Source organism: Mus musculus, chromosome 2, assembly GCF_000001635.26.
Source record: "Mus musculus strain C57BL/6J chromosome 2, GRCm38.p6 C57BL/6J".
Lineage (NCBI taxonomy): Eukaryota > Metazoa > Chordata > Mammalia > Rodentia > Muridae > Mus > Mus musculus.
The window spans coordinates 18,082,758-18,107,843 of NC_000068.7; the positions used below are offsets into that span (position 1 = coordinate 18,082,758).

Here is a 25,086-nt window from a genome sequence, read left to right on the forward strand (position 1 = left end):
CCCTGTTTGAAGAAAGTGAAAACTGAACAGATAAAAAGTAGACTTCTATCATTCTGGCTTTTAATACATTATATATAGATCCGTCACTGTGTACTGGCTTACGTACTTATCTGAAAACATTAAGCCTAAACATAGAGTATAATAGACATGTTCATTTACCCTTCAAACTATTCTATCTGGCTTGAATCTTGCACAGGTAATTTTGCTGTTATTTCAGTGACTAGATCTAATTTTTTTCTCCCTCTTTTGATTCTATTTTTGACATTTAAACCATTGTGCCAAGCTAGGTGTGGTGCTGTACATTAATAATCCTAGCATTTGGGAGGTGGAAGCAGGAAGATTAGAAGATTAAGCCCAGCCTCCATGATACATGAGACCTGATCTCAAAAATATCCCCCAAAACCAAACCAACCAACAAAACCCCACATAACAAAAATGTAGTCTTAAAGATCATTCAAGTTTCTTCATGATTTCCTCAGGTTGCTGTTTTGTTTTTACCTCAGGTGTTTCAATTGCCCCTTTGGATTCCTTTTGGGATTATTTTCTTACTACAAAGGTTAAGCCACAAGATTGCTTTTCTTATTGTTTGCTTATCTCATTCACAGGGAATTTAAGATTGTTAGTTTTTCTACTTCTGCTGTCACTGTTGTGAGGATCTAAGCCTTGATGCTTTTTCTTGGTCTAGCTTATTGCAATAGCTTTATTTAGTTACATAGTTTACATTTTGTATGTTGGAATGTGTATCTGACTGTGAATGCAGGTGTCCATGGAGTTCAGCTCGTGGAACTGGAGGCACAGGCAGTATGACCTATTTGATATGGGTGCTGGGAAGGGAATATGGATCTGCAGGGGCAGCATGTGCTAGTAACTGAAGAGCCATCTCACTTAGTTACCCCCGTCTAAAGTTTTATATCTTTGTAGTGTGACATTGTCTAAAAAAATTAAACAGACAAAAATGGGTCTTTAAGGTCTAGGGATATGGTTCAGTGGTAGTGTTTCCTTATCATTACATGTGTGAATTCCTGGATTCAGTTCTCAGTACCCTAACTAAACCTTAGAATTGTGGATATACTTCTTTCTTCTCTATCCAGCTTATTTCTCAATATTCTGCTCCTAAGAAAAGCACAGTTTTGGCTGTTGATTCCTCTCCTGACCCCGTGTGTAGACTAAGCTAGCCTCCAACTTGCATCAGTACTTACTGTGACCCAGCTCCGCACTGTTCATTATATGTGTACATGCCATACACTTTGCCACTCTTGACGTTATTGCTCTCATCCTAGCATCTTCTTTGCCCCTCAATCTTATCTCCTAGGAAGAAACAGGATTGCTATTCCTGTCCCTAAAATACCACTTGTTTCCCATTGTTAAGTATTAGTGTAGGGCAAAAATATTTTTTCTACTTTTGTGCATTTTCACTAAAAGTAAAGGAGAGCCAGGGACACAGCTCAGCCATAGACTGCTTGCTTGTGTAGGTAGTATGAGGCCCTGGTATTGACTCCAGCACCCCTTCTTCCCCCAAAGAAAAGAAAAAAGGAAGCTAATGGTACTTTTTTTTTTTTTTTTTCCCTGAGATGGGGCCTCTCTATGTGCCCCTCTCTGTCAGGCCTGGATCTTCTTGTGCACATCATCTGCCTCTGTCTCCTGAGTGCTGGGATTACTGTAAAATGCCATCTCAGGGAAAATTACCCTTTAGAAGGTACTCACAAAGATGGTGTCTAGGGGCTGGAGATTGCTTAGCAGTTAAGAGCACTTGTTCTTACACGGAACCTGGTTTCAATTCCCTGACATTCTTTTCTGACCTCTGTGGGTACCAGGGATACAAGTGTGTAGCTGGACTTTGATACACAAGGGTGAGTTCTTCTTTTTTCCACTCTTTATTCCCCTGGTTTCACCCCTTATCACTAGATAAGAGAGAAAAAAGGATAGAGGGGGGAGAGAGAGAGAGATAGATATCGATCTATAATTAATTGTTTTTCTTGTTTCTTCTTTGAGCACGGCTACAAACTTCAACCTACCCTCCTGAAATGACCACCAACTACCAAATCTGCCTCTCAGGGCCTTAGCATCTGAAAAATTTCCAGATTTTCAAATACCACACAGTTCAGTTTCAGAAACTATTTGCAGCTGGTAAAAGCAGGCCTCTGCTAGAGCGCTAGGTAAATCATAGTCAGCTTCTGTGAAGCAGCCTTATAACTCCACACCTGGGATTAAGATGAAAACATTCTTATCATATTTCTCTGTGTGTGTTTTTTAAAGAAACCAAAGTTCCAGAATTCTCATTACACAAGTGCTACACATATGAGCACGTAGGTAAAATACCTGAAAAATAAATTTAAAAAAAGTTTCTGTTTTCTTTTAGTTATTTCCTAAAGCCTCAGGTTAGAGTTTTAGTTCCATATTGAACCCAAGTCCTTGTGCACAATAAGCAGTGTGTACTGAGCTACCCTACCTAGTTCCTTATAGTAAAAATTTAAAAGAGCTCTTATTTCATTAATAGTATAGGGTTATTACTTTTGGGATATCATGGGAAGGTAACCTGTATTTCAACCTATTGGAGTCAGTGAAATAGATATATTATTGTCAGGTTTCTTAGTGTTGCCTAAGCCTCATTTCCTTACCTGCAAAATAGTACAGCACTCATCTAGGTGCTATGTCAGTGAGTGCGTTGTTTCAGTCTTTTTTACATTTTATTTTGATTTAATAAAAGTTTTTATTATTAATTTATTTTGTGTGTATGTATGTTTTGCCTGCATGTATGTCTTTGCACCACCTGTAATGCCTGGTGTCTGAAGAAGTGGTGAACATCCGTGTGGGTGCTGGGAATTCAACCCTAGTCCTTGGCAAGAGTAACAAGTGTTCTGAATCTCTAAGCCAGCTCTTCACTCCCATATTTTAACAGGACTGGACTGACCATGAGATACACAGGCACTGTTTGTTTGTTTGTTTGTTTATTTATTTATTTACGCATACACATTGGGCGTCTTTTAAAATAGTTACATTATTGCTTTGTGTGTTTACAAGTGTTTTGCCTGCATGTATGTCTGCATTCTGTATGTGTCTGGTGCCCATAGAAGTCAGAGGAGAGTATTATATTTTGGGTGTTAGCAATGGAGCTCATATCCTGTACAAAAACAAGAGTAACAAGTGCTCCTAACTGCCAAACCAGCTCTTCTATTGAGCATCTTAAGCCTTGTTTTATGCCTTCCCTTCCCTTCCTCCCCCTCTCTCCCTCTTTCTGAGAATTAGTATCCCTGGCTGTGTAGCCCAGGCTCATGGATTTCTCAAATGCTGAAATGCTGGGGTATAGATATGTGCCATCACTCTCACTTTTCCTGTAGTGCCTCTTTTTTTTCTTTTTGAGACAGGGTTTCTCTGTGTAGTCCTGGCTGTCCTGGAACTCACTCTGTAGACCATGCTGGCCTTGAACTCAGAAATCCGCCTGCCTCTGCCTCCCAAGTGCTGGAACTAAAGGCGTGCGCCACCACACCCGGCTTTTTTTTTTTTTTTTTTCTTTTTAATTGAAGAGGAAATGTGAGAGAAATAAATAGTAATTTGTTCAGGTTCACGTGGAAAATGAAAGTTGGGTATTTTAAAAGTTTGGTGATCTTAAATATGCTGTTATATTCTTTAGGTTCTCTCTCTTTCCCCCTCCCTCCCTCCTTCCCTCCCTCCCTCCTTCTTTCTCATTTTCTGTGTGTGTGTGTGTGTGTGTGTGTGTGTGTGCACTGAGATTTAAACCAGTGGTCTCACACATATAAACATATGCTCTATCACCTACCTCTTTCTAGCCCATGCCCAGGAAAGTTAATAATACATATGCATATATGTTACCTGCCTTCAACTTGACAATGTTTTAGAATAAAGATAGAGTGGCATAGCATCTGTGTAGGAAGGTTGTAGGTGTGTCATTTATTAGAATACTGCTCTTTCATGGCTGGATCTTCTAATTTTTGTCATTGTTTAAGTTCCAAAATCCATATTTTGCTCCCTTTATCTTGAAAGCTAGGATGAGAAAATTTATAAACATGAATTTTTTTCTTCTGGTAACTTTTTTGGGGGTGTGAATGGTGCTTCCCCACCCTCTTTCCCCCCTTCTTACAAATATATTCTTGCTCTGTCTTTCCTCCTCTTTTTTTTTTTTTTTTTAAGATTTATTTATTTTATACGCATGAGTATCCTGACTTCATGAACATCAGAAGAGGGCATTAGATTCCATTATAGATGGTTTGTGAGCCATCATGTGGTTGCTGGAACTGAACTCACTCTGTCTGAAGCCCATTTGCTTGTCCTTGGCCAATGTCAGACTCCTGCCAAGTGGTACCTCACCAGACCTCTCACTTTAAATCCCAGTGTTACTCTTTTATCACCCCTTCAGGCAGGTCTGGAACAGGCCTCAGAACGAGGCGAAGATATACAAGGATATGCTTTGAAGCAAGGATGGAGAGGGAATGCAGTTAGATACCATACTCCCATTCCTTTTAAGCAACTGCCTGTGCTCAGTATGGACCTACTGCTCCATTCACCGTGGCTACATTAGATGGCCTGTCTCCCGAGGCTGTTCCACCCGCAGATTGGAAACAATTAGCTTATGCATGTTTGGGGGGAATTAGCTCAGTCGGTAGGCATGAGACTCTTAATCTCAGGGTCGTGGGTTCGAGCCCCACGTTAGGCACTACCTGACCAAGCCCGCTCAGTCAGTCAAGGGGTCCTCCAGCACAGGAGTGAGGATTGAGAAGAAAGAAACAATTAGACAATGCTTCAGGGTGACCCCAGTCAATTCTGAGACTGAAGGCAAATTTAATTTTCCAATCCACTTTTTATACCATTTTAATTACATGCAAGTATTTTGGGCAAGCGGTATAATAGTGAATTAATGAACTAACAAAGCAGCAAGCGAAATCCCATGACAGTCATTTAAAAGGGCTTGTCATAATGACCTAAATACTTGAGCCCACTTCCTTGTCCAAGCCCAAAATCTTGCCTGAAGCCTACTTCTTTTGTTTCACCCTAAGACTAAAATTCCTGCCTTACCCTACTTCCCTATTACAGCCTGAAGTTAGATTCTTGCCAAAACTTCCTTCCTTATTATGCCCTAAGGTCAGACTCCTGCCTGAGCTTACTTCCTTGTCATGGCCAAGGTCAGATTCCTGCCAAGCGGTACCTCAGAAGGCTTTCCACATCACTCTGTAGATGAGGCTGGCCTCGAACTCAGAAATCCACCTGCCTCTGCCTCCCAAGTGCTGGGATCAAAGGCTTGTGCCACCACTGTCCGGCTTGAGCTAGCTCTTGACAGGTCTTCTAGACTGGCTCTGAAGTCATGAGCCTTTTATTTAGCATTCAGAATGTTGGGAATATGGAGCTGAGACACTTACTTTGACTTTTTTTTTTAATTTGGATAAATATTTAAAACTTTTTTTGAATGCTGGAGGATTTTTTTTTTTAAAGATTTATTTATTATTATATGTAAGTACACTATAGCTGTCTTCAGACACACCAGAAGAGGGAGTCAGATCTTGTTAGGGATGGTTGTGAGCCACCATGTGGTTGCTGGGATTTGAACTCTGGGCCTTCAGAAGAGCAGTCGGGTGCTCTTACCCACTGAGCCATCTCACCAGCCCGATTTTTTTTAATATTATTAAAAAGTTCATTCATTCATACATTTATTTGGTAGTGCCTAGGGATTGAATCCCAAGGTCTCAGGGAAGTGTTTAGCCAATGAGTTAAATCCTTGTTTGAAGATAACCCCAAAGGTTTCTCTGTGTAGCTCTGGCTGTTCTGGGATTCACTCTGTGGCCTGAGGATTTGCCTGCCTCTGCCTCATGAGTGCTGGGATTAAAGCCTAACCCCTGATCCAATCTTCATTATCATCATAATCATTATTTCTATTATTAGCTATTTTTTGAGACAGAGTCTTATTTTGAAGTCTTCATTGTTTAGAACTCCTTCAGTTGACTTCATTAGGTTAACCCTGAATTTGTGGCAGTATTCTTGACTGCCATCTGAGTGATGATAACAGGTGTGTGTTGCAATGCCTGCCTGGTTTAATATTTGTTTGAACCTTTTTGGCTTTCAAGATACGGTTTCTTTGTGAAGTCTTTACAATCCTGAAACTTGTTCTTTATATCAGAATAGTCTTGAACTTAGAGCTTTGCTGGCCTCTGCTTCACCAGTGCTGGGATTATAGCTGTGCACCACCACTGATAGAGGTCAGTGGAGGCTTGCTGCTTACTGGCTTGTTCCTCATGGTTGCTTTCTGATAGAGCTCAGGAACACCGGCCCAGGGTGGTACTAACCATGGTGGTCCTCACCTTCCTCTCTCAATTACTAATTAAGAAAATGTTCTTTGTGTATGGCGAGCTCAATATGAAAAGCCTGTACATTCTAGGCATATGCCCTAACACTGAGCAGCTGTCCATCTCCAGCCCTCACTTTCTGAGCCTCCAAGGTGCTAGGATGTCTGCCTCCAGCGATCTGGGATTACAGTATGCCCCAGCATGCCTAGTCAAGATAAAGCTCGTCAAATACATTTTCCATTCAACTATGGTGTAAGTGTAGTGAGAAGTTGGGAATTTTGGTTTCTTTAAAATATACAGAAATCTTAGATGAAAGTGGTTTTGTTTTAATCCCAGGTGTGGGGTGTGGGGCGCATTGCACCGACCACAGCCTACTACTCTAGCAGAGGCATGTTTTTGCCAGCATCAGACAGTTGTGACAGCAATTGTGTGACTTGTATATGTGTGTGTGTTGTTTACAGAGGTTGGTTATGATATGTTAGTAGCCATGGTCAAAGAAGAAATGGAAAGAAATTAGACTCAGGGATTTTTCTAATTCCTTTCTCCCCTTTCTTCTTGTTTCTCTCCTGTCTAGTGTAAGGGGGTGAAATTGGAGAAGGGAGCAATAAAGGTTGGGAAAAAGAAGAACCCACAAAGTAGCAAAGACCAGTGACATATAAGTGCCTTGAAAGTAGTGTATATTTTGATTATGATTTATAAAGTTTTTAAAATCATGTTCTATATTCCTGTCATTTTGTTTTTGTCTTTTGTTTTTGTTTGTTTGTTTGTTTGTTTGTTTCTCTTTTTAAAGACAGGTTTCTCTGGTAGCCCGGCTGTTCTGGAACTCTGGGAACTTGTTCTTGAACTTGTTCTTGAACTCAAACAATCCTGCCCCTGCTTCCTGAGTCCTGACATGAAAGGCCTGTGCCGCTACTGCCTGGTTTTACCTTTTCTGATTCTGGAAGTTGATGTTTATTAGGGTACATTTCTGTGTATATTTATAATATTTTTCTTAAGATTTATTTTTAGTTTTTACTATGTGGATGTATGGGTGTTGGCCATGTGCATGCAGGTATTTGGAGACTAGAGGACACTGGATGCTCTGGAGCTAGAGTTACGGGTGCTGCGCTATACTCTGCTGTTCTGATGCTGTTCCAGGCGCTCTGGAAGATAAAGTGATCTCTCCGTGCAGTCCTGGCGGGGCTGGAACCTTCTATAGAAACCACACTGGCCTCAAACTTGGAGTGGCTGTCCTGATTCTGCCTGCCTGGTGCTAGCATTATAGATGGGAGCTCACATGCCTCTGGGGTATACCTGAGGTGATTTGTTTTTCCAGACAGGGTCTCCATATGTCCACATGTGATTTATGGTTATAACTTTAATCAGCTTTTCAGTATTACTTCCTTTGTGGCTCTAATTATACATTTGGCCTTTTGACATCATTGTAAAGCTAACTGAAATTTACTTTTTTAAAGTTCATTCTACTTTGTTTTACTTTGTTCCATGAGGATAGGGGAGATGGGTCAGCAGCTAAGTGCTTGTTATGTAAGCATAAGGGTCTGAGTTTTGGATTCACAGAACTCAGGAGAAAGCCAGGAATGCTGATCCCAGCACTGAACGGAACCATTAGGTTTTCTAGTCAGATAGTCTAACTACTTGGTGAGCTCAAGATACAGCAAGAGACCCTAGCTAGAAAAATAAGATGGGGGGCGGGCCATAGAAGAAAACATCTGATGCCAGTCTCTGGCTTTCATGCTGACATGGATGGGATGCTCAGTTCTCCACCCCTACTTGCAAACACATGCATACACCACACTACATATAATAAACAAACGTTACTACTAGGCTTTAGATGCTGTGAATCAGTTTTTTCTGTTAAGCCTTGTAATATTCATGTTTATAATTTCAAATTTTTGTTTATTTTTTAAGTATGTGTATTTTATGTATGTATGTATGTATGTATGTATGTATGTATGTATGTATGTGTACTGTTGCTCTCTTCAGACATACCAGAAGAGAGCATCAGTTCCTGTTACAGGTGGTTGTAAACCACCGTGTGGTTGTTGGGAATTGAACTCAGGACCTTTGGAAGAGCAGTTGGTGTTCTTAACTGCCTGAACCATCTTTCTAGCCCCTTGTTTACTTACTTTAAAACAAGGTCTCAAGTAGTCTAGGCTGGCCTTGAATTCCAGATATTCCTGTCCCTTCATCTCAAGTGCATATAGGCATCGTCTTAGAGTTTTACTGCTGTGAACAGACATCCTGACCAAGACAACTCTTATAAGGACAACATTTAATAGGGGCTAGCTTACAGGTTCGGACGTTCGGTCCATTCTCATGGGAGCATGGCAGCATCCAAGCAGGCATGGTGCAGGAATTGCTGAGAGGTTGCTAGTAGAAGACTGACTTCCAGGTAGTTAGGATAGGATCTTAAAGCCCACACCTATAGAGACACTGCAACAAAGCCATGCCTCTAAATAGTGCCACTCTCTGGACCAAGTGTATTCAAACCATGACAGCCATATAGCACTGTGGTTGAAAATTTTAAAACTTTAATTACTTGTTTGCTTCCTCTTGTTTTCTGCTTATATAAAATTTAGTTATTATAACTGTTTTAATGAGCTTATCTAATAGTTACCTGCATTTTAATACTGGTTTGATTAATTTTTATTTCATTACAGGTAGAATTTCCTGCCTTTGTATTATTAGTCTTAAAAAAATTTCCCTGGAGGGAGGGGTGGTGGTGGTGGTGGTGGTGGTGGTGGTGGGTGTATGTGTGTGTCTGGCGCTCTGTACATGGGGATGTACACGCCACAGTGAGTATTTGGAGGAAAGAGGACAACTGTTTAACTTTTGGGTCAACTCTGTCCTTCCACATGGGTCCCGAGTATTCAACTCAGGTTATTAGTATTGCCTACGAGCCATCTTTCCAGCCTACTGGTGTTTGTTTTCTTACCCTCGGATGGGATGCTCTGGCTTTTGGGAGTATGTATCAGTCACTTTGTGTTACGTTGCACCTTGTTCCCTCTGATTCTTCTGGCCTTGGGCAGCCCTCATATGTAAGTGCTGATTTGGTGTTCAACTAAAAGTTCTGGAATGAGCCTTTGTAGATTTCTTCATTTCTCTCTCTCTCTCCAGCTCTCTACTCAGTGCTGGTCTCCCTTGTGAGCTCTAGCCACCTTGGCTTCCTTGGACTCCCAGCTCCATTTCCTCAACTTGGGGAGACCACAGGCCCTGTCTGGGTTCCTCCTCCTTGTTCCTCGGCCTGAAAACTCTCCCAAGGCAGTAAGCTGGGCACTTTTGTGGCTGTGTCATGTTTCTTGTCTCTCAGGTATCATTGTGTTGTTTCTTGTCTAGTACCTTCAGTACTGTTGTTTTATTCATTTTGTTAGGTTTTTATTATTTCACATAAGAAAGCCGAATGAAGCGCCTTTTATTCACTGCATCTTGATTGGAAGTCATGTCATTGTGATACTTTGGGTGTCATCGTGAGCAGTTGAGCATTTTGAGCATGTTGTGGTTTGTGTGTTGACCTCAGTTCTAAGTCCACTCAGAGCTTTAGCTTCTTTAATTTCTCTATCTAGTTTAATTTGTATAAGGTTTTTATGTGTTGGAGATAGTGGTCTTTGTTAGAGAAATGTTTTAATACTTTCTCAAATCTGTGTAGTTTCACCAATTTATTTTCATAATTGTACCCTTAAGCAGAAATATTTAAATCCGATGAAGTCTAATTTGTCAGTGTTTTCTTTTATAGTTGTTGCTTACTGTGAGCTAAGACACTTTGCCTAACCCTGAAGTCATGAAGGTAATTTCCTTTAAATTTTTTATTTTTGCTAATTTATATTTAGGTCTGTGATACATTTCACATTATATTTTTTGTAGGTTTCAATTTTTGTGGATGGCTATGCAGTTACTTTGAATGAAACCTTTCTTCACTGCATTGCTTTTTGTACATCATGTTGTATAATTGGGGCCCTCTTTCAGAACTTCACCTTCAATTGGTCTGTTCACCTAGCCTTAGTTTTATCATGCTGTTCCAAATTTTGTAACTTTAGTAAATTTTAAAGTTAAAATTTCAAGTCTTTTAATCTTTTTCTCTTCAAGAGTGTATATAGTCTAAATTCACATTCTGTATACATACTAGGTTTTCTATTTCCTCCAAAAGGTCAATGAGATGATATTTGCTTTGGTCTGTAGATCAGTGTTAGAATTGACATATTAACAGTTTGAATCCTTGTATTTGTGTGTGTGTATGTGTGTGTGTATGTGTGTGTGTATGTATGTATGTATGTATGTATGTATGTATGTGTGTGTATGGTGGTCAGAGGACAATTTGTGGGAGTCTGTTTTGTTTCTCTTCACTCTGGAGGTCTTGGGGATCAAGCTCAGGCCTTTAGTTTTGTCAGCAAGCACCTTTACCTGCTGAGTCTTTTTACCAGCCTTGGCCCTATTTTAAAAAATATTTTTATGATCACATTGTAGCTGTCTTCAGACACACCAGTAGAGGGCATCAGATCTAATTACAGATAGTTGTGAGTCACCATGTGGTTGCTAGGAATTGAACTCAGGACCTCTGAAAGAGCTTTTAACTGCTTGAGCCATCTCTCTAGCTCCCTCCTCCCCTTTTATTTTTATTTTTTAAATAACTCATGCTGGCCTTGAACTTATATTCCTTCAGTACTAGGATTATTGGCTACAGTTTTTGCGGTTCTTGACTGTTGAGATATATATACATACTGATGTGTATATATACCGTTATGCTTGGCTAAAAGTGGAATTTTAATTTTTCTTAGAATTGAATTTTTTTTTTGAGAGATAATCTTTCTTTTTATCCCTTGCAGGACTGCAACTCATTATGTAGAACAGGTTAGCCTCAAACTTGAAGGCCTCTGTCTCCAGAGTCCAAAGATTAAAGGCACATGACACCAAGCCCAGCATGCTGTTGGCTTTTTATTAATGTCATTTTCAAATATAGATTTTATTATTTGAAATGTGTCAACAGATCAGGACCTACTGCCAATTAGAAGTGTTTTGCAATTCACTAGTCACTAGAAGGGAGAGGTAGGCCATGTCACAAAATGTTCTCTTTAGTGGTGCTGGCTGGGGTTGGCCATGTGGCAGAGGGATAAAAGGGGAACGTAAAGGAATGATGGGAGAAATGGGAGAATAAAGGTGAACAATTTAGGGTTGCTTTGTTGTACTTCCTTTTAGGGCTCTTTAGTTGGTCTATACTTGTTTCTGGGATGCCTCAGGTAGGGGAATACAACGTAAAGTTAGTAAAGTTAACGTAGGCTAAGAAAGTTAAGGCTATGGGGCTCTTGGTTTGCACATGAAAATTGTTTGTTGTCTCTTAAGAATTAGCTAGCTCTGGGAAAGAAAGTATTTTCAGAGTCAGAGGATTAAAAATGCAGGTTCTGGTGCAGAGCATATGCCTTGGATTTGACCTCTAGGGAGGACTGAAAACAAAAGCAAACCCAGCATGAAAACATAGCTAGGTGTAGTAGTTTCTATTTTGAAAGTCAGCACTTGGGAGGCTAGGCCTCTGAGGCATGCAGTGAGTGAGTAGTATACTTGAGAGTCTGCATCTCCAATGGCTGTTGAGTTTTGTTAAATACTGTTTTGGTATTGAGATGCTATATTTAAAATATTTGGTAAATTTCAAGGTTTTTTTTTTAATGTTATATTAATCTTGTATTTATGGGGTACATGTTTGTAATGTATTAATCTCTATTGTTGGATTCAGATTATTAATGTCAAATCTTTTTGAATTTAGGTACAACAGGAATTTTATAATTTTTTTGTAGTTATTGATATTATTGTTTTTTGTTTTATTAAAGTTTGAATTTTGTCCTTTTGGGACAGAGTGTCATTTAGCTCATGCTGACCTGGAAGTACTTTTTTTTTTTTCTTTTTTTTTCTTAAGATTTGCTTTAATTGCCGGGCATAGTGGCACATGCTTTTAATCCCAGCACTTGGAAGGCAGGTGGATTTCTGAGTTCGGGGCCAGCCTGGTCTACAAAGTGAGTTCCAGCACAGCCAGGGCTACACAGAGAAACCCTGTCTGGTGGGGGGTAGGGGGGCGGAAAGATTTGCTTTAATTTATGCGTATGTGTGTTTTATTTGCCTCTATGTCTGTGCACCACTTGCGTGCAGAGGTTCAGATGGTTGTTAGTCACCAAGTCCAGGGAACCTAACTCTGGTCCTCTGGAAGAAGCGCTGTGTGCTCTTCTTAACTGCTGGGCCGACTCTTCAAGCCTTTCCCTCTTTCCCTCTCAGTTTACAGGGGTTGATCACCACCAGAATTACTAATTATTTTGTCGCTTTTTACTTTTATTTTTAGGTTAGGAGGGCAGAGACAGACTTGGGAGGGGAACTGAGATTAATTAAGATGATTTGTTTAAGCATGGGCATGGAATTGTTTACCAGATGTCTCCCATCTCTTGCTGGTATTTTGATAATAAAGTTAGCTTTAAAGAACTCTATAGATTTTGTTTCATTTTAAGAAGTTATGTTTTTTAAGCATAAGGTGTTACATTTTTAACTTCTGGTTTCTCTGGTAATAATTTTTTTTATTTCCAATATTGATAAGTTATGTCTCCCATATGTCCTTGTACTATTATTGTTGTCTCAAACAAGATTTTACTATGAAGGCCAAGCTGGCCTTGAACTTGTGATTTTCCATATCTTTCCCAAGTGGTGGAATTACAGTTTTGTATATCATGTTCATTTTATCTCTTAAAAATCCAGGCTTACAATTTTTAGCTCCATTATTAACAAATGATCAACTTGGTTTTTAATCTTCTCCAATTCTTTTCTCTTTCCCCCACTTTGTTACTTTTCTTTTAGTGTCCCCCACCCCAACTTAAAAAAGATCTTTTTTTTTTGTCTCTCTGCTTATTTTTGTGTGTGTGGAGGTCAGAGAACAACGTATGGGGAGTTGGTTCTCCACCATGTGGGTTCTGAAAGTGAAACTTGAGTAGGCTTGGGGCCAAGCACCTCTCCTCTTGTTAGTCCTAGGCTGTTCTTTCAGTCTTCTGTTCTTTAGGCTGGACCTTACATCATTAACTTTATATTGCTTTTCCAATGTGGTAACAGAACGTATTCAGTGGTTTAAATTATTTTCATTTACTGTGTCTTGAGCAGGAGGTGATGGTATATATCTGTATGTAATGCTAACATTCTGAATGAAGAGACAGGAAAATTACTCTCAGCTTCCAGCCCAGATAGCCCCTTCTAGGCTAACCAGAGCTACATCACGAGACCCTACCTCAAATCAATTTTGTTTTAAAATTATATCTTAAATGGACTTATTTAAGGTCTTTAGTGAATGTGTCATGTATACTTAAGAAGTACATGTATTATACAGTGGCTGGGATTATCTGTCTCTTCGTTGTATGTGTGTTCATGTACATATGGAAACCAGAGATCCACATTCTCTGTGTCTGCCTCCTTGTTTTTGGATATGGAGTGTCTTGCTAATCCTTTTTTGCCAGCCTACTTGGTTGGCTAGTACAGCTCCAGGGATCTCAACCTTGTCAGTGTGGGAATTACAGGTGTGAGCCATTGTTTACATGTAGTTTAGACTTAGAAGTAATTTAAATATATTTTAGGATTACTTTTCTTTTTAGAGTTACTTTAATAATATACAATTAATGTACTATACAGTTCAAACATTTGAAGTGTGTAAATTTTTAGTTTTACAAAAAATTTCTTTTGTATTATGTGTGTGCATGAGCTGGCAAGGCTTGATGTCAGGCATCTTAAGCACACTTCCTCTTCCTCTCGCTGCCCCTCTCCCTGTCCCTGTCTCTCTGAGAAGGTCTCACTATGTAGCTCTGTCTGTTCTGGAACTCAGTATGTAGACCAAGCTTGGAATGGAGAGATCTGGCTGCCGCTGCCTCCTGCGTGTCGGGACTAAAGGTGTGCTGCACACCCATCATGTTTCACAGGGATACTGGGGATCTGAACTCAGATCCTTCCACTTGCAATGCAACCATTTTACTGACGAATCTTCTAGACTCTTTGTTTTGTTTTTGCTTTTTTCTTTTTCAAAACAGGGTTTCTCTGTGTAGCCCTGGATGTCCTGGAACTCACTTTGTAGACCAGGCTGGCCTCGAACTCAGAAATCCGCCTGCCTCTGCCTCCCGAGTGCTGGGATTAAAGGCGTGCGCCACCACACCAGGCTGGGAGTCAGTTCTCTTAGCAACGTGGGGCTAATGGTTGGCTTGATTTTTTTTCAGGTTGTGAAGTTTGGTGACAGGTACCTTTACTCATGAGCTGTCTTGAATGGCTCACTTTGTTTATTGTTGTCATCACCGTCATTATTACTTACTATTTGTGTGTTGGACACATATGGTGGGGATGCCACAGCAAGCATGTAGAAGCCAGAGGACAATTTATGGAGTTCTATCTTTTCATATTTACATGGTTTCCAGAGATAGGATCTCAGCTCACCAGCCTTGCTGAACCATCTTGCCAGTCTTTCCCTTTTACTTTTACAAAGTATGTTTGCTGCTGTTGAATTCTGCTTACTATTTTAATGTTAACTATTTGTTTGTGAGATAAAAATTGAATAATCCATTTCACCCAGACCTGCAGTTACCTAGTGTTTGAGAATCTTCACCTCACAGATCCTGCCATAGCTGTGCTAGAGTCTTCTGGATGCTTAACCATCACAATTGGTTATTTGCAGATATAGAGTACATATATAAATATATAATTTTGTATTGACAGTGAGTGCTTTATTTTATCACATTTATTATTTGGGTTTTGGTCAGGTCTGTGTCTGTATCTGTCTCTGCTCCCCCAACCCCCTCTTTCTGTTTTACTGTTTTTTTTTTTTTTTTTTTTTTGGTTTTTCGAGACAGGGTTTCTCTGTGTAGCCCTGGCTGTCCTGGAACTCACTTTGTAGACCAGGCTGGCCTCAAACTCAGAAATCCGCCTGCCTCTGCCTCCCCAGTGCTGGGATTAAAGGCGTGCGCCACTACGCCCGGCTTGTTTTACTGTTTTTGAGAGAGGGTTTTCTTGCGTAGCCCTTGCTGCCCTGGAGTGTGCTTTGTAGAGTAGACTGGTCTTGAATTTTGTGCAGTCCTCTTGTTTTTCTTTATAGTGTGGAAAGTACAGGTATGTACCACTGTGTCCTCGAGCCTCCTTTCTGTTTGGTTTTGAGTTCTCTGAACATTTCTTTTTCTGCATAGTGTAGTTGTCTCTCTCCCTTCCTTCCATCTCTTCTAGTTATTCTGCAGTGCTGGTTTTTACAGTGCTAAACAATTAACTCAGAACCTTCCACATGTTAGGGAGCTCTCCACAATCCAATTATATCATGTCTAGCTTTGTTTTATTTTTGAGACAGGATCTCCATATAGTACAGGCTAGCCTGAACTTGCAACAGTCCTCCTGATTTTGTGTCCTCTGTGCTACTGGACCAGGCTTGATTTGTAATGGTTTTTGCTTTTTTCTTCAACCTTGTAAATGCCTCTAAGCTACATCTCTACATCTTTAGTTCTATTCTGTTAATAACTTTTCCTTTGTTGATATTTCCCATTTTATTTATTCCAGGTACATATTCTATTTCATGTGTATTTTATTTATTTAATTTGTTTAGTTTCACTGTGTATCTCTGGCTATCCTGGAACTCAACATGTAGACCAGGTTGGTCTCAAATCTGCTACCTCCAAAGTCTGGGTAAATTTGGAGTTGACTTTGATTTCCTTTTGTTTTGACAATGATTAGCCTTTTTGTCTAGTTCTTTACAGGTCAAGTAATGTAGATCATCTCACAAACTCTTTTATTTGTTGAAAAGGACGTGTTCTATTGTATTCCTCTGAAGGAGCAAATTTTTGGGGAGGTGGGAATGTAGTTTAGTAGTCATTATCTAGTCATTACCTCAGAAGCCAAGCCTGATGAGTGTATGGAACACGCTTATCATGCTAGCACTAGAAAGTAGACAGGAGGACCAGACTTTCAAGATATGCCAAATAGGCATTTGCACAAGACCCTGTCTCAAAAAATAAAAACATTCTCTGTGTATAGAAGTTGAGGCACATGCATGCCAACGGTGAATGTTAGTTCCGTGGGTCCTCAGTATTCAGCTTGACATCCACTTTACCCACTGAGATGTCTCCTAGCCCTGAAATGGACATTTTTTAAAAAAAATCAGAGTTGGTTGATTCTTTGGATTCAAACCATCTTGTATGTATTCTGAATACTTCTTTTAAACTTCTCAGCTTGAGCTGGGCCAGTGGATTGCGTTGTATATGTATGATAGAAGGTTAACAAAAGATTTGGGTTGATTATTTAAAAGTAGGGTTCTTCCTCCTCAGTTTACCCCATTTGGGATTCAGATCTTATGTTACAGATACGGAAGATCTTCTGAACCCTCAGTTGTGGTTCTTTGGTATTATGACTACAGGAGTCTCTAAGGGTTGGCTTTGTCCTGTCTTCAGGGTAACATTAAAAAAAAAAAATCTAAACTCTGATGGTGGTTCTTCTCAAGTTTTCACTTAGTATAGATTCTAGATGCTTTTTATTTTTATCTGCCATGCATCTCATTCAGTTAGCAATTACTTGTGTTCTTCAGAGGTTATAGTTTTTATCTGTATTATTACAGGTTGGTCCTCTCATAAACCACTCTTAGAAGTTTAAATTCATCTACTATTGATTTTAAAGTATGTATGATATAGTTCAGCTGATTGTAATTACATTTCTTCTTAAATTTTGAGATAGGACTTTATGTAACATAGCCAGGCTGACCTCAGATTTATTATGTAGCTGAGGATAATCTTGAATTCCTCTTGCCTCTACCTTTCAAGTGTTGGTATTACAGTTGAGGTCCACCAAAACTGGTCCAGAACCTTTAAAGACCTTTTCCCCTTCTGGCCCACTGTGTAGCAGTGGCTGGCTGGCCTGGAACTTGCTATGTTGATCAAGCTGGGGTTGAATTCAGGACATTCATTTCTCTCCGCCTCCCACGTATACATTACCGTGCTCAGCAAGCTGAGTCTTTATTCAAAGAAAAAAATGGATTTTTTTTTGTTTTGTTTTGTTTTGTTTTTTGAGACAGGGTTTCTCTGTGTAGCCGTGTTTGTCCTGGAACTCACTTTGTAGACCAGGCTGGCCTCGAACTCAGAAATCTGCTTGCCTTTGCCTCCTGAGTGCTGAGATTAGAGGCGTGTGACATCACGCCCAGCTAAAAATGGATTTTTAAGATTTACTTTTATTTATGTATAGCTGTGTATATGCCATTTTTGTGTGTGTATGAGTGTGCATGTATATGTGTGTGTCCACGTGTGCATGTGCCTGTAGAGACCAGAAGAAAATGTCACATCCCCTAGAGCCAGGAGTTACGAGACACTGGTGAGCCACCTGATGTGGGTGATTGGAACCTAACTTGGATTCTCTGGAAGAGCAGTGTTCTGTACTGCTGAGCCATCTCTCCCACCCTTGATTCTTGGTGGTAGTAGAAACCAAGACTACTTTTCTACAGTAATTCAAGCCTGTATTAGAGATGATAGTGATCTTCATAAATGTCAAAACCTTGTATCTGGCCTGTGTTAAAAGGGCTTTTAGATGGTTTCTCATAGTACCTCATACTAGCCTTGAGCATGGCAATCCTTTCAGCCTCCTGAGTGACGAGATGCTGGTACATACTACCATACCCCTTTTTCCGCTCTCTCCAAGTATGTCTTGCATGTTTTCTGGAATGGTCTCAAACTCTTAGACCATTGATATTTGTGCTACAACATCCCAAGAATTTTTTTACTCTGCTACCACATTTGACTTTGGTTTTACTAATAGGAAAATTTGGTACTTTGCTTGTTTGTGTGGACCAAATGGCTTCAATTCATGGAGGTACTACTGGCTAAATTTCCCAAGTATTGGGATGGCAGGCATGGGCCACTATGTCTGATTTTAATGTAAACTTTTTTTTTCTAACAGTTTTTAATGCATAAGTAAATTATTTAGTATTAAAAGAAAAATAAGATATTTTAAACAATGAAGAGATGGCTTAGTAGTTCTTAAAAGCACATGTTGTTTTTCCAGAGGACCTGGGTTAGGTTTTCAGCAGTCACATGATAGATCACAGCCATCCGTAGAGTACCAGAGAGGGGATCTGCTGCCCTCTTCTGGCTTCGATGGATACCTTTAAACATGTGGTATGCATGCATGCCTACCTGTACATACATGGAAAACATTCAAACAAAATAAAAAGGAATCTTTTAAAAACAAATAATTTGGGGTTAACAGTTATTTTGTGAACAGTGTTCTGGAATTCTCTTGGTGGCAATGAATAGAAATGGTATTCTATTCTTGTTAGTTTCAAAGTTATAGGAAAGATGTGGTTTTGGTGATCTGAAAAACTTCATTGCCTTTTCCTTTTCCTTTTTTTTTTTTTTTTTTTTACTTTACTTTTAATTTTCTTTAAATAGAGATGTGAGCTGTGTCCCCATAAAGATGGAGCTTTAAAAAGAACAGATAATGGGGGTAAGTACAGTCTTTGAAAAAATACTGAAAACTGGAATGGAATAGCATTTCAAACTATTTGGTAGTTAATATTATTTTATTAAACATTGTTTGCTGAATTGTTAATAATGTAATTAATTAATTAATTGGAGACAAGGTTTCATTATGTGATCCAGGCTAACCTGAACTCACCATCTTCTTGCTTCATTGTTTCATGTTCAGGGATTGTAGATGTGCACATGTATGTGTAGTTTAAATAATTTTCTGAATTCACAGTTTGTCTTTATTGTGTGCAAACTGAAGTATTGGCTATTTTATGTTTTGAGACAGGGTGTCACTATATAGTCCTGGAACTCACTATATAAACCAGGCTAGCCTCCAAACTCAGAGAGATCTTTCTCTTCTTCCTGAGTGAGTGCTGGAATTAAGGTGTGAGCCACCATACCTGCTTTGATTTTGTTGTTGCTTTTTTGAGATAGGGCCCCACTAGGTGCTAGGGTTACAGGACCAACCTTACCTGGCAACGGATCCTTACTACTATGTTCCTCCTAAGTGCTAGCTTACAGTACCAACTATACTTGGCAGGGTCTGTTCTTTCCTGAGGATTCTGAGCATTTCCTCTTCTGAAAATCCTGAATCTGAAATATTAACACCTAACACCTTTGGAACACTAGTTTCAGATTTTGAGTTTTTGGATTAGTGATGCTTAGATGGTAAAGTCACTGTAAATGTTCAGAAAAACATCTTCTTGTTCCAATCATTTTAGATGAGGATTGCCCCATTTTTAGTTTTCATCTTCACTTTGAGTTATCTTTCCTTGATAAATGTATCTATTTCTCTCTCCCCTGCCTTTCTTCTGTCTGTTTTTGTTTTGGTCCTTTCCTCTCTAGTCCTTTCTTTCTTTTCTTGTGTATAGCTCAGGGCTTAGCATTTTCTATGTAGCGCAGCCTGGCCTAAATGGGTGTCAGTTTCCTATCACTGCCTAATGAGTTGTAGGATTACAGCACTGTTAATCCATGGCTGGACTCAGGTGCTTACCTTTACTTACCCTTTGTATGTCAGTATCATTCCTACCATATAGGCATGAGCTTGTTAAACTATACAACTTAAGTGCCTGATAAGGTAGCAAGAAAGAGAGATTCCCTCCCTCCCTCCCTCCTGTTAAGATGGTCATAAAGTATTTCTTATTTTGTTGGGAATCACACTGGTTTATTTTTGAAAGTAAAATTAGCCTCTTTTCCTAAAATAATGAGATTCATTTTGTTAACATTTTGTTGAAGATACTGATTTCTGCAGGATAAATGAATAAAGAAATTGGCACCCGTTCATAAGGGATTAAAACAGCGACTTCCCTTTTTATATTGTTTTTAGCTTTTGGCATTAGTGTTATGTTGGCATTTTAACAAATTGGGAAATACTCTTTTTTCTGGCGGTATTTCGGTAAAACTGGAATTTCATAATCTTTAAATACTTGGTAGGAATAACAAATACATCCTGAATTTCTTTTCTTTTTTCTTTTTTTAAAGATTTATTTATTTACTTATTATATGTGAGTACACTGTAGCTGTTTTCAGACACCCCAGAAGTGGGTGTCAGATCTTATTACAGATGGTTGTGAGCCACCATGTGCTTGCTGGGATTTGAACTCAGGACCTTTGGGAGAGCAATTGATGCTCTTAACCACTGAGCCATCTCTCCAGCCCCCATCTTGAATTTCTTAAGGTTATCAATTTGAATAATTGATTTTAGTGATTAAATAATTTAAACATTTCTATTGTTTGTTAGTTTGTTTCATTTGTAACCTTTGGCCATTTATTGATTTCCCTAGCTTTAAAACTATTGGTAAAAGTTGATTATTTAACTGTTTACATGTGGTCATAAACTGCTTAAATTCTGAGAAATGTGTCATTGGTGCTTTTCTTATTGAGTAAACATCATAGAGCGAGTGTATTTACACAAATCTAGACACATGCTCTACTGCATACATAAATTATATGATGTAGCTTATTGCCTCTAGGTTACAAATACACATCATATTGCTATACTACTGGATAATGTAAATACAACATAGTGGTAAGTTGTTAAAAATCTAAGGCAAGAAAAGATATAACAACTGTCAGTACAGGGTACTTGGTGAAGTTTGGCAGACTTGAAGTTGTCTTTGGTGAGTAACTGAAGTCAGTGGTGGGAGTGTGAAGATCTAAGACAGGAAGAAGGTAGTCTGGTTCTGGTTTTTCATGACAGGGCTGGTTTCTCTGTGCAGCCCTGGCTGTCCTGGAACTCCTTCTGTAGGCCAGCTGGCCCTGAGCTCAGAGATCTGCCTGCCTGCCTTTGCCTCCCAAGTGATGGCTTTAAAGGTACTTGCCACTACCACCACCAGGGTAAAAGGTCTTTTTTGTGTCTTACTATATATCCCTGGTTGACCTGGAATTCTGTATATACCAGGTTTACCTAAAACTGAGAGATCCTCCTGCCTCATTCTAAGTGCTAGCATTGAAGTTCTGTGGCACCTCCTATCCTATCCTCTTCTCTTTCTCTTTCTTAAACCTTTTAGGTTTTTTGTTAAAAACTTAGAAACAACACAAGATTAGCTTTGTTCTCCATAAGTTCAGGGGTGTCATTGTCAGTATATCTTCCCTTCATGTACCATCTCGTTGAAAGGTCTTCAGGGCAGACATATTCATGGACTGAGAATGTAGCTTTTTAATGAGCACTTGCCTAGCATGAGTGAGGAACCGAATTCAATCTTTAGTACTGCAACAAACAAAAGAAAACAAAACAAAACAGAACAAACCCTAAAACACAAGAAACCGCTGCTACCAGTGAAAGAAACATGGAGCTGTTAGGACTTGTAGTAACAGTGCCTTTTAGAATACCTTCTTAAGTACTTGGTTGAATGTATAGGTAACATATTTGGTTTTTAAAAGCAAATAGAAGGCATAAAAATAAAAAAAAAACAAAACAAAACCATAGAACACACATTAGCCAGTAGCATAATTTTTTTTATTATTAGTAAATATTGCTATATACACACATTGTTGCATGTGGGTAGTATATTGAATGCTAGCATAGTAAGTTTGTTTAGACCAGCATTACTATAAACATGTTAATAATGTAGTGCACAGGGACTTGTAATGGCTAGAAAAATTTGTCTTTCTAATAATCTTATGGGAACATGGTTGTATATATGGAGTGTCTGTCATTTATCAAAATGTCAGACTGTTATCTCTGACTGTATTGTCAACTGAAAATACAGTTAGTAGTCTTTCTTCCTCCTCCTCCTCCTCAAATTAAAAAAAAATTTTTCCTCTTTCTCTCTCTCTCTCTCTCTCTCTCTTCTTTCTTTCTTTCTTTCTTTCTTTCTTTCTTTCTTTCTTTCTTTCTTTCTTTCTCTCTCTCTCTCTCTCTCTCTCTCTCTCTCTCTTCTCTCTCTCTCTCTCTCTCTCTCTCTCTCTTTCTTTCTTTCTTTCTTTCTTTCTTTCTTTCTTTCTTTCTTTCTTTCTTTCTTTCTTTCTTTCTTTCTTTCTTTCCTTCCTTTCTGGTGGAGACAGGGTTTCTCTGTATAGTCCTGGCTGTCCTGGAACTCACTCTGTAGACCAGGCTGGCCTCGAACTCAGAAATCCGCCTTCCTCTGTCTCCCAAGTGCTGCCATTAAAGGCGTGTGCCACCACTGCCTGGCAAGATTTTGTTTGATTCTTTTTAATAATTTCTATTTCTTCATCAGCATGAAATTCTTTGTGCATGTGTAAGACAGTTCAGTTGAGGTCTTTATTTAAAAAATCTACTGTTAAACTTTTGTATGAAGAGTTTCTGTTAATATCTCCTGTGAATGAGTCATACTTAAATGTTTTTGAGTGTGTGTGTGCGCGCACACATGAGTGTGTATGTGTGTGTATGTATGAATGTAAAGCCTAGAGGTTGATGTTGAGCACTCGTCTTCCTCTACCTTATTTTTAATACAGGGTATCTCATGGAACCTGGGATTCCTTGATTTGCTAGACTGACTGGGTGGCAACTCTGTCTCTCCTGTCTGCTTTCTAACAGAATACAGCCATGTGTTACCACACCTTATGATTATGTGGACACTGGGGATCTCAATTCAAGTCCTTATGTCTACACAGCAAGCACTTTACCTACTGCCGACTGAATTATCTCCCAGTGTCTGCAAGTTTTCCTTATAAACTTTTTAACCTATTTTAGAATGTATGTATTGGGGCTGTAGTTCAGTAGTAGGGTGCTATGCTTTGAGAGCTATCCTAAGTATTGTAAAATCAAAAACTGGATATAATTGTTATAATGGGTTAATTCTAGAGTAAAGTTCTGCTTTTTAAAGTTTAGGTTTTGCTGCTTCCTGTGTTTCCTTTTCCTTCTTCTTTTTCCTCTTCTCTTCTCTTCTCTTCTCTTCTCTTCTCTTCTCTTCTCTTCTCTTCTCTTCTCTTCTCTTCTCTTCTCTTCTCTTCTTCTCTTTCCCTCTCTCTCTCTTTTCTTTCCCTTTCTCTCTCTCTCTCTGTCTCTCTCTGTCTCTCTCTCTCTCTCTCTCTCTCTCTCTTTCTTTCTTTCTTTCTTTCTTTCTTTCTTTCTTTCTTTCTTTCTTTCTTTCTTTCTTTCTTTCTTTCTTTCTTTCTTTCTTTCTTTCTGTTTTTTGAGACAGGGTTTCTCTGTATAGCCCTGGCTGTGCTGGAACTCACTCTGTAGACCAGACTGGCCTCGAACTCAGAAATCTGCCTGCCTCTGCCTCCAAGTGCTGGAATTAAAGGCATGCGCCACCACGCCCGGCCAGTGTTTTCTTTTCCTTTTTTAATTGACTTTTAAATTGTATATTTTTGTTACACTTGATGAAAACTCTTCAGTGAGTGTTTTGATGATTTATTTTCTTGAGCATCTAGTATAAAATAGTGAGATAAGTGGGGGGCAAGTATAGAAGAAACACCATCTATATGTGTTTGTATTTTCTGTGTTTTCTCCAGTTTATCTCCCACTTTTCCTTATTTCTCACTTCTTGTTTGTACCATACACAGATTCTATCCAGGGGTCAATTGAGGGTCTTCTTAGGTCTTAAGATGAGTTGTGCTTTAGGCAGGTCTGTGGCTCTCCACATCCTCCAGCACATCCAGGTGTTTTCAAATGCACCAGGTTGCCAGAGAGCTCTCTAGTTTTTCCTCCCAGGCTTTTGGTACTTAGTCATGTGTTTCATCTATACTCTTTCCCTCCAGGCATCTGTGAGTTGAATTTAAGGGCACTTTCTCTTTTGAATGAACTCAGAGAGTGCAAGACAGGCACATCTCAGTCCTTGGTTAGCTTTCAGACCGTTGAAGAATTGACAGACATAATTCTTTGTTCATAAACCTTGGTTTTGGTTATTTTGCCATCAGAGACTAGAGTCTCTCTACACTGGAAGCTCAGTTGTATTTAGGAACCCCTGACCTAAAGCTTTCATATGTTAAGAGAAAGATTCCAAAGAGCTCCCATTCCCCCCCCCCCCCCTTTTTCTTAGTTTAGTAGGTGCTTGGTTGTGGTAAACCTTTCACTGTTTTCCAGAGTTTAATAAGAGAATTTAATAATTTCTTTCTGGTGTGATACTTACCCTTGCACCTTCTTCCTTTACCATTTTTGGTTGGTATAAATCTGGATATTTTGCATCCTATGTGTATGTGTACATATGCTTATATTTATATATGTATAGTCTCATGGCCTAGGCTCTCTACCTCAGCCTCTTTAGTGATGGATTACCACTGTGATGCCTCACCATGCCTTACCTTTTTAAATATTTTTAAGCCTTGTCTGGGATATGGTCAAGGTTTTTGGAAACAGATCTTACATTTGATAGGTTAATTTGTATCAGTGTACTTAATCCTTACCATTGAGACAATAATTCCTAGTTTTACTTTCTTCCCCTTTCCCTCCCTCCCTCCCTCCCTTCCCTGCTTCCTGTAGACTTGCTCTCACCTTCATCTCTCAATAGTGGACCAGTTCACCTGGCAGTGCTTTATAATCTTTATTATTTGAAAGATTTATTTATTTTTATTTTATGTGTATTGTCCTTTATGTGTATGTTGTGCCTGCAAGTGTGTGCATACACATAACCACATACATACCTGGTCAGAGGAAGGTGTTGAAGTCATGGAGTTAAGAACAGTTGTGAGCTGTCATGTGGTTACTAGGCACTAAAACCAGGGTTGTCTGCAAGAGCAAGAAGTGCTCTCAACCACTGAACCATTGCTCCAGGCTTTGTGCTTTGTGCTCTGTTTTAGAGCTGTCTCATAGTTTCAGGCTGACTGGCCTGAAACTCAGTTTGTAGACCAGACTGGTCTTCAGATCACAGAGAGCCATCTGCCTGCCTCTCTCCCATGTG

General features: G+C 39.3%; 1 protein-coding gene across 51 annotated transcripts in view; it reads left to right on the plus strand.

The window, feature by feature from the left end:
• The window catches only part of Mllt10 (myeloid/lymphoid or mixed-lineage leukemia; translocated to, 10), a 157,231-nt gene that overhangs the window by 27,598 nt on the left and 104,547 nt on the right, over positions 1-25,086 (plus strand). For 26 of the 51 annotated variants that reach the window (NR_149308.1, NR_045538.1, XM_030248197.1 and 23 more), the window contains one exon: positions 18,701-18,755. The exons of 6 other annotated variants lie outside the window; for them this stretch is intronic. Coding sequence is in view for 39 of the 45 variants with exons in the window: in XM_030248116.1 (XP_030103976.1) it covers positions 18,701-18,755 (55 nt within the window). In the remaining 6 variants the exon portion in view is untranslated. Of the gene's footprint in view, positions 1-9,410; positions 9,604-10,026; positions 10,078-18,700; positions 18,756-25,086 lie in introns of all 51 variants that reach the window. 19 more of the 51 variants (XM_030248162.1, XM_030248136.1, XM_030248139.1 and 16 more) reach the window with 3 other exon arrangements.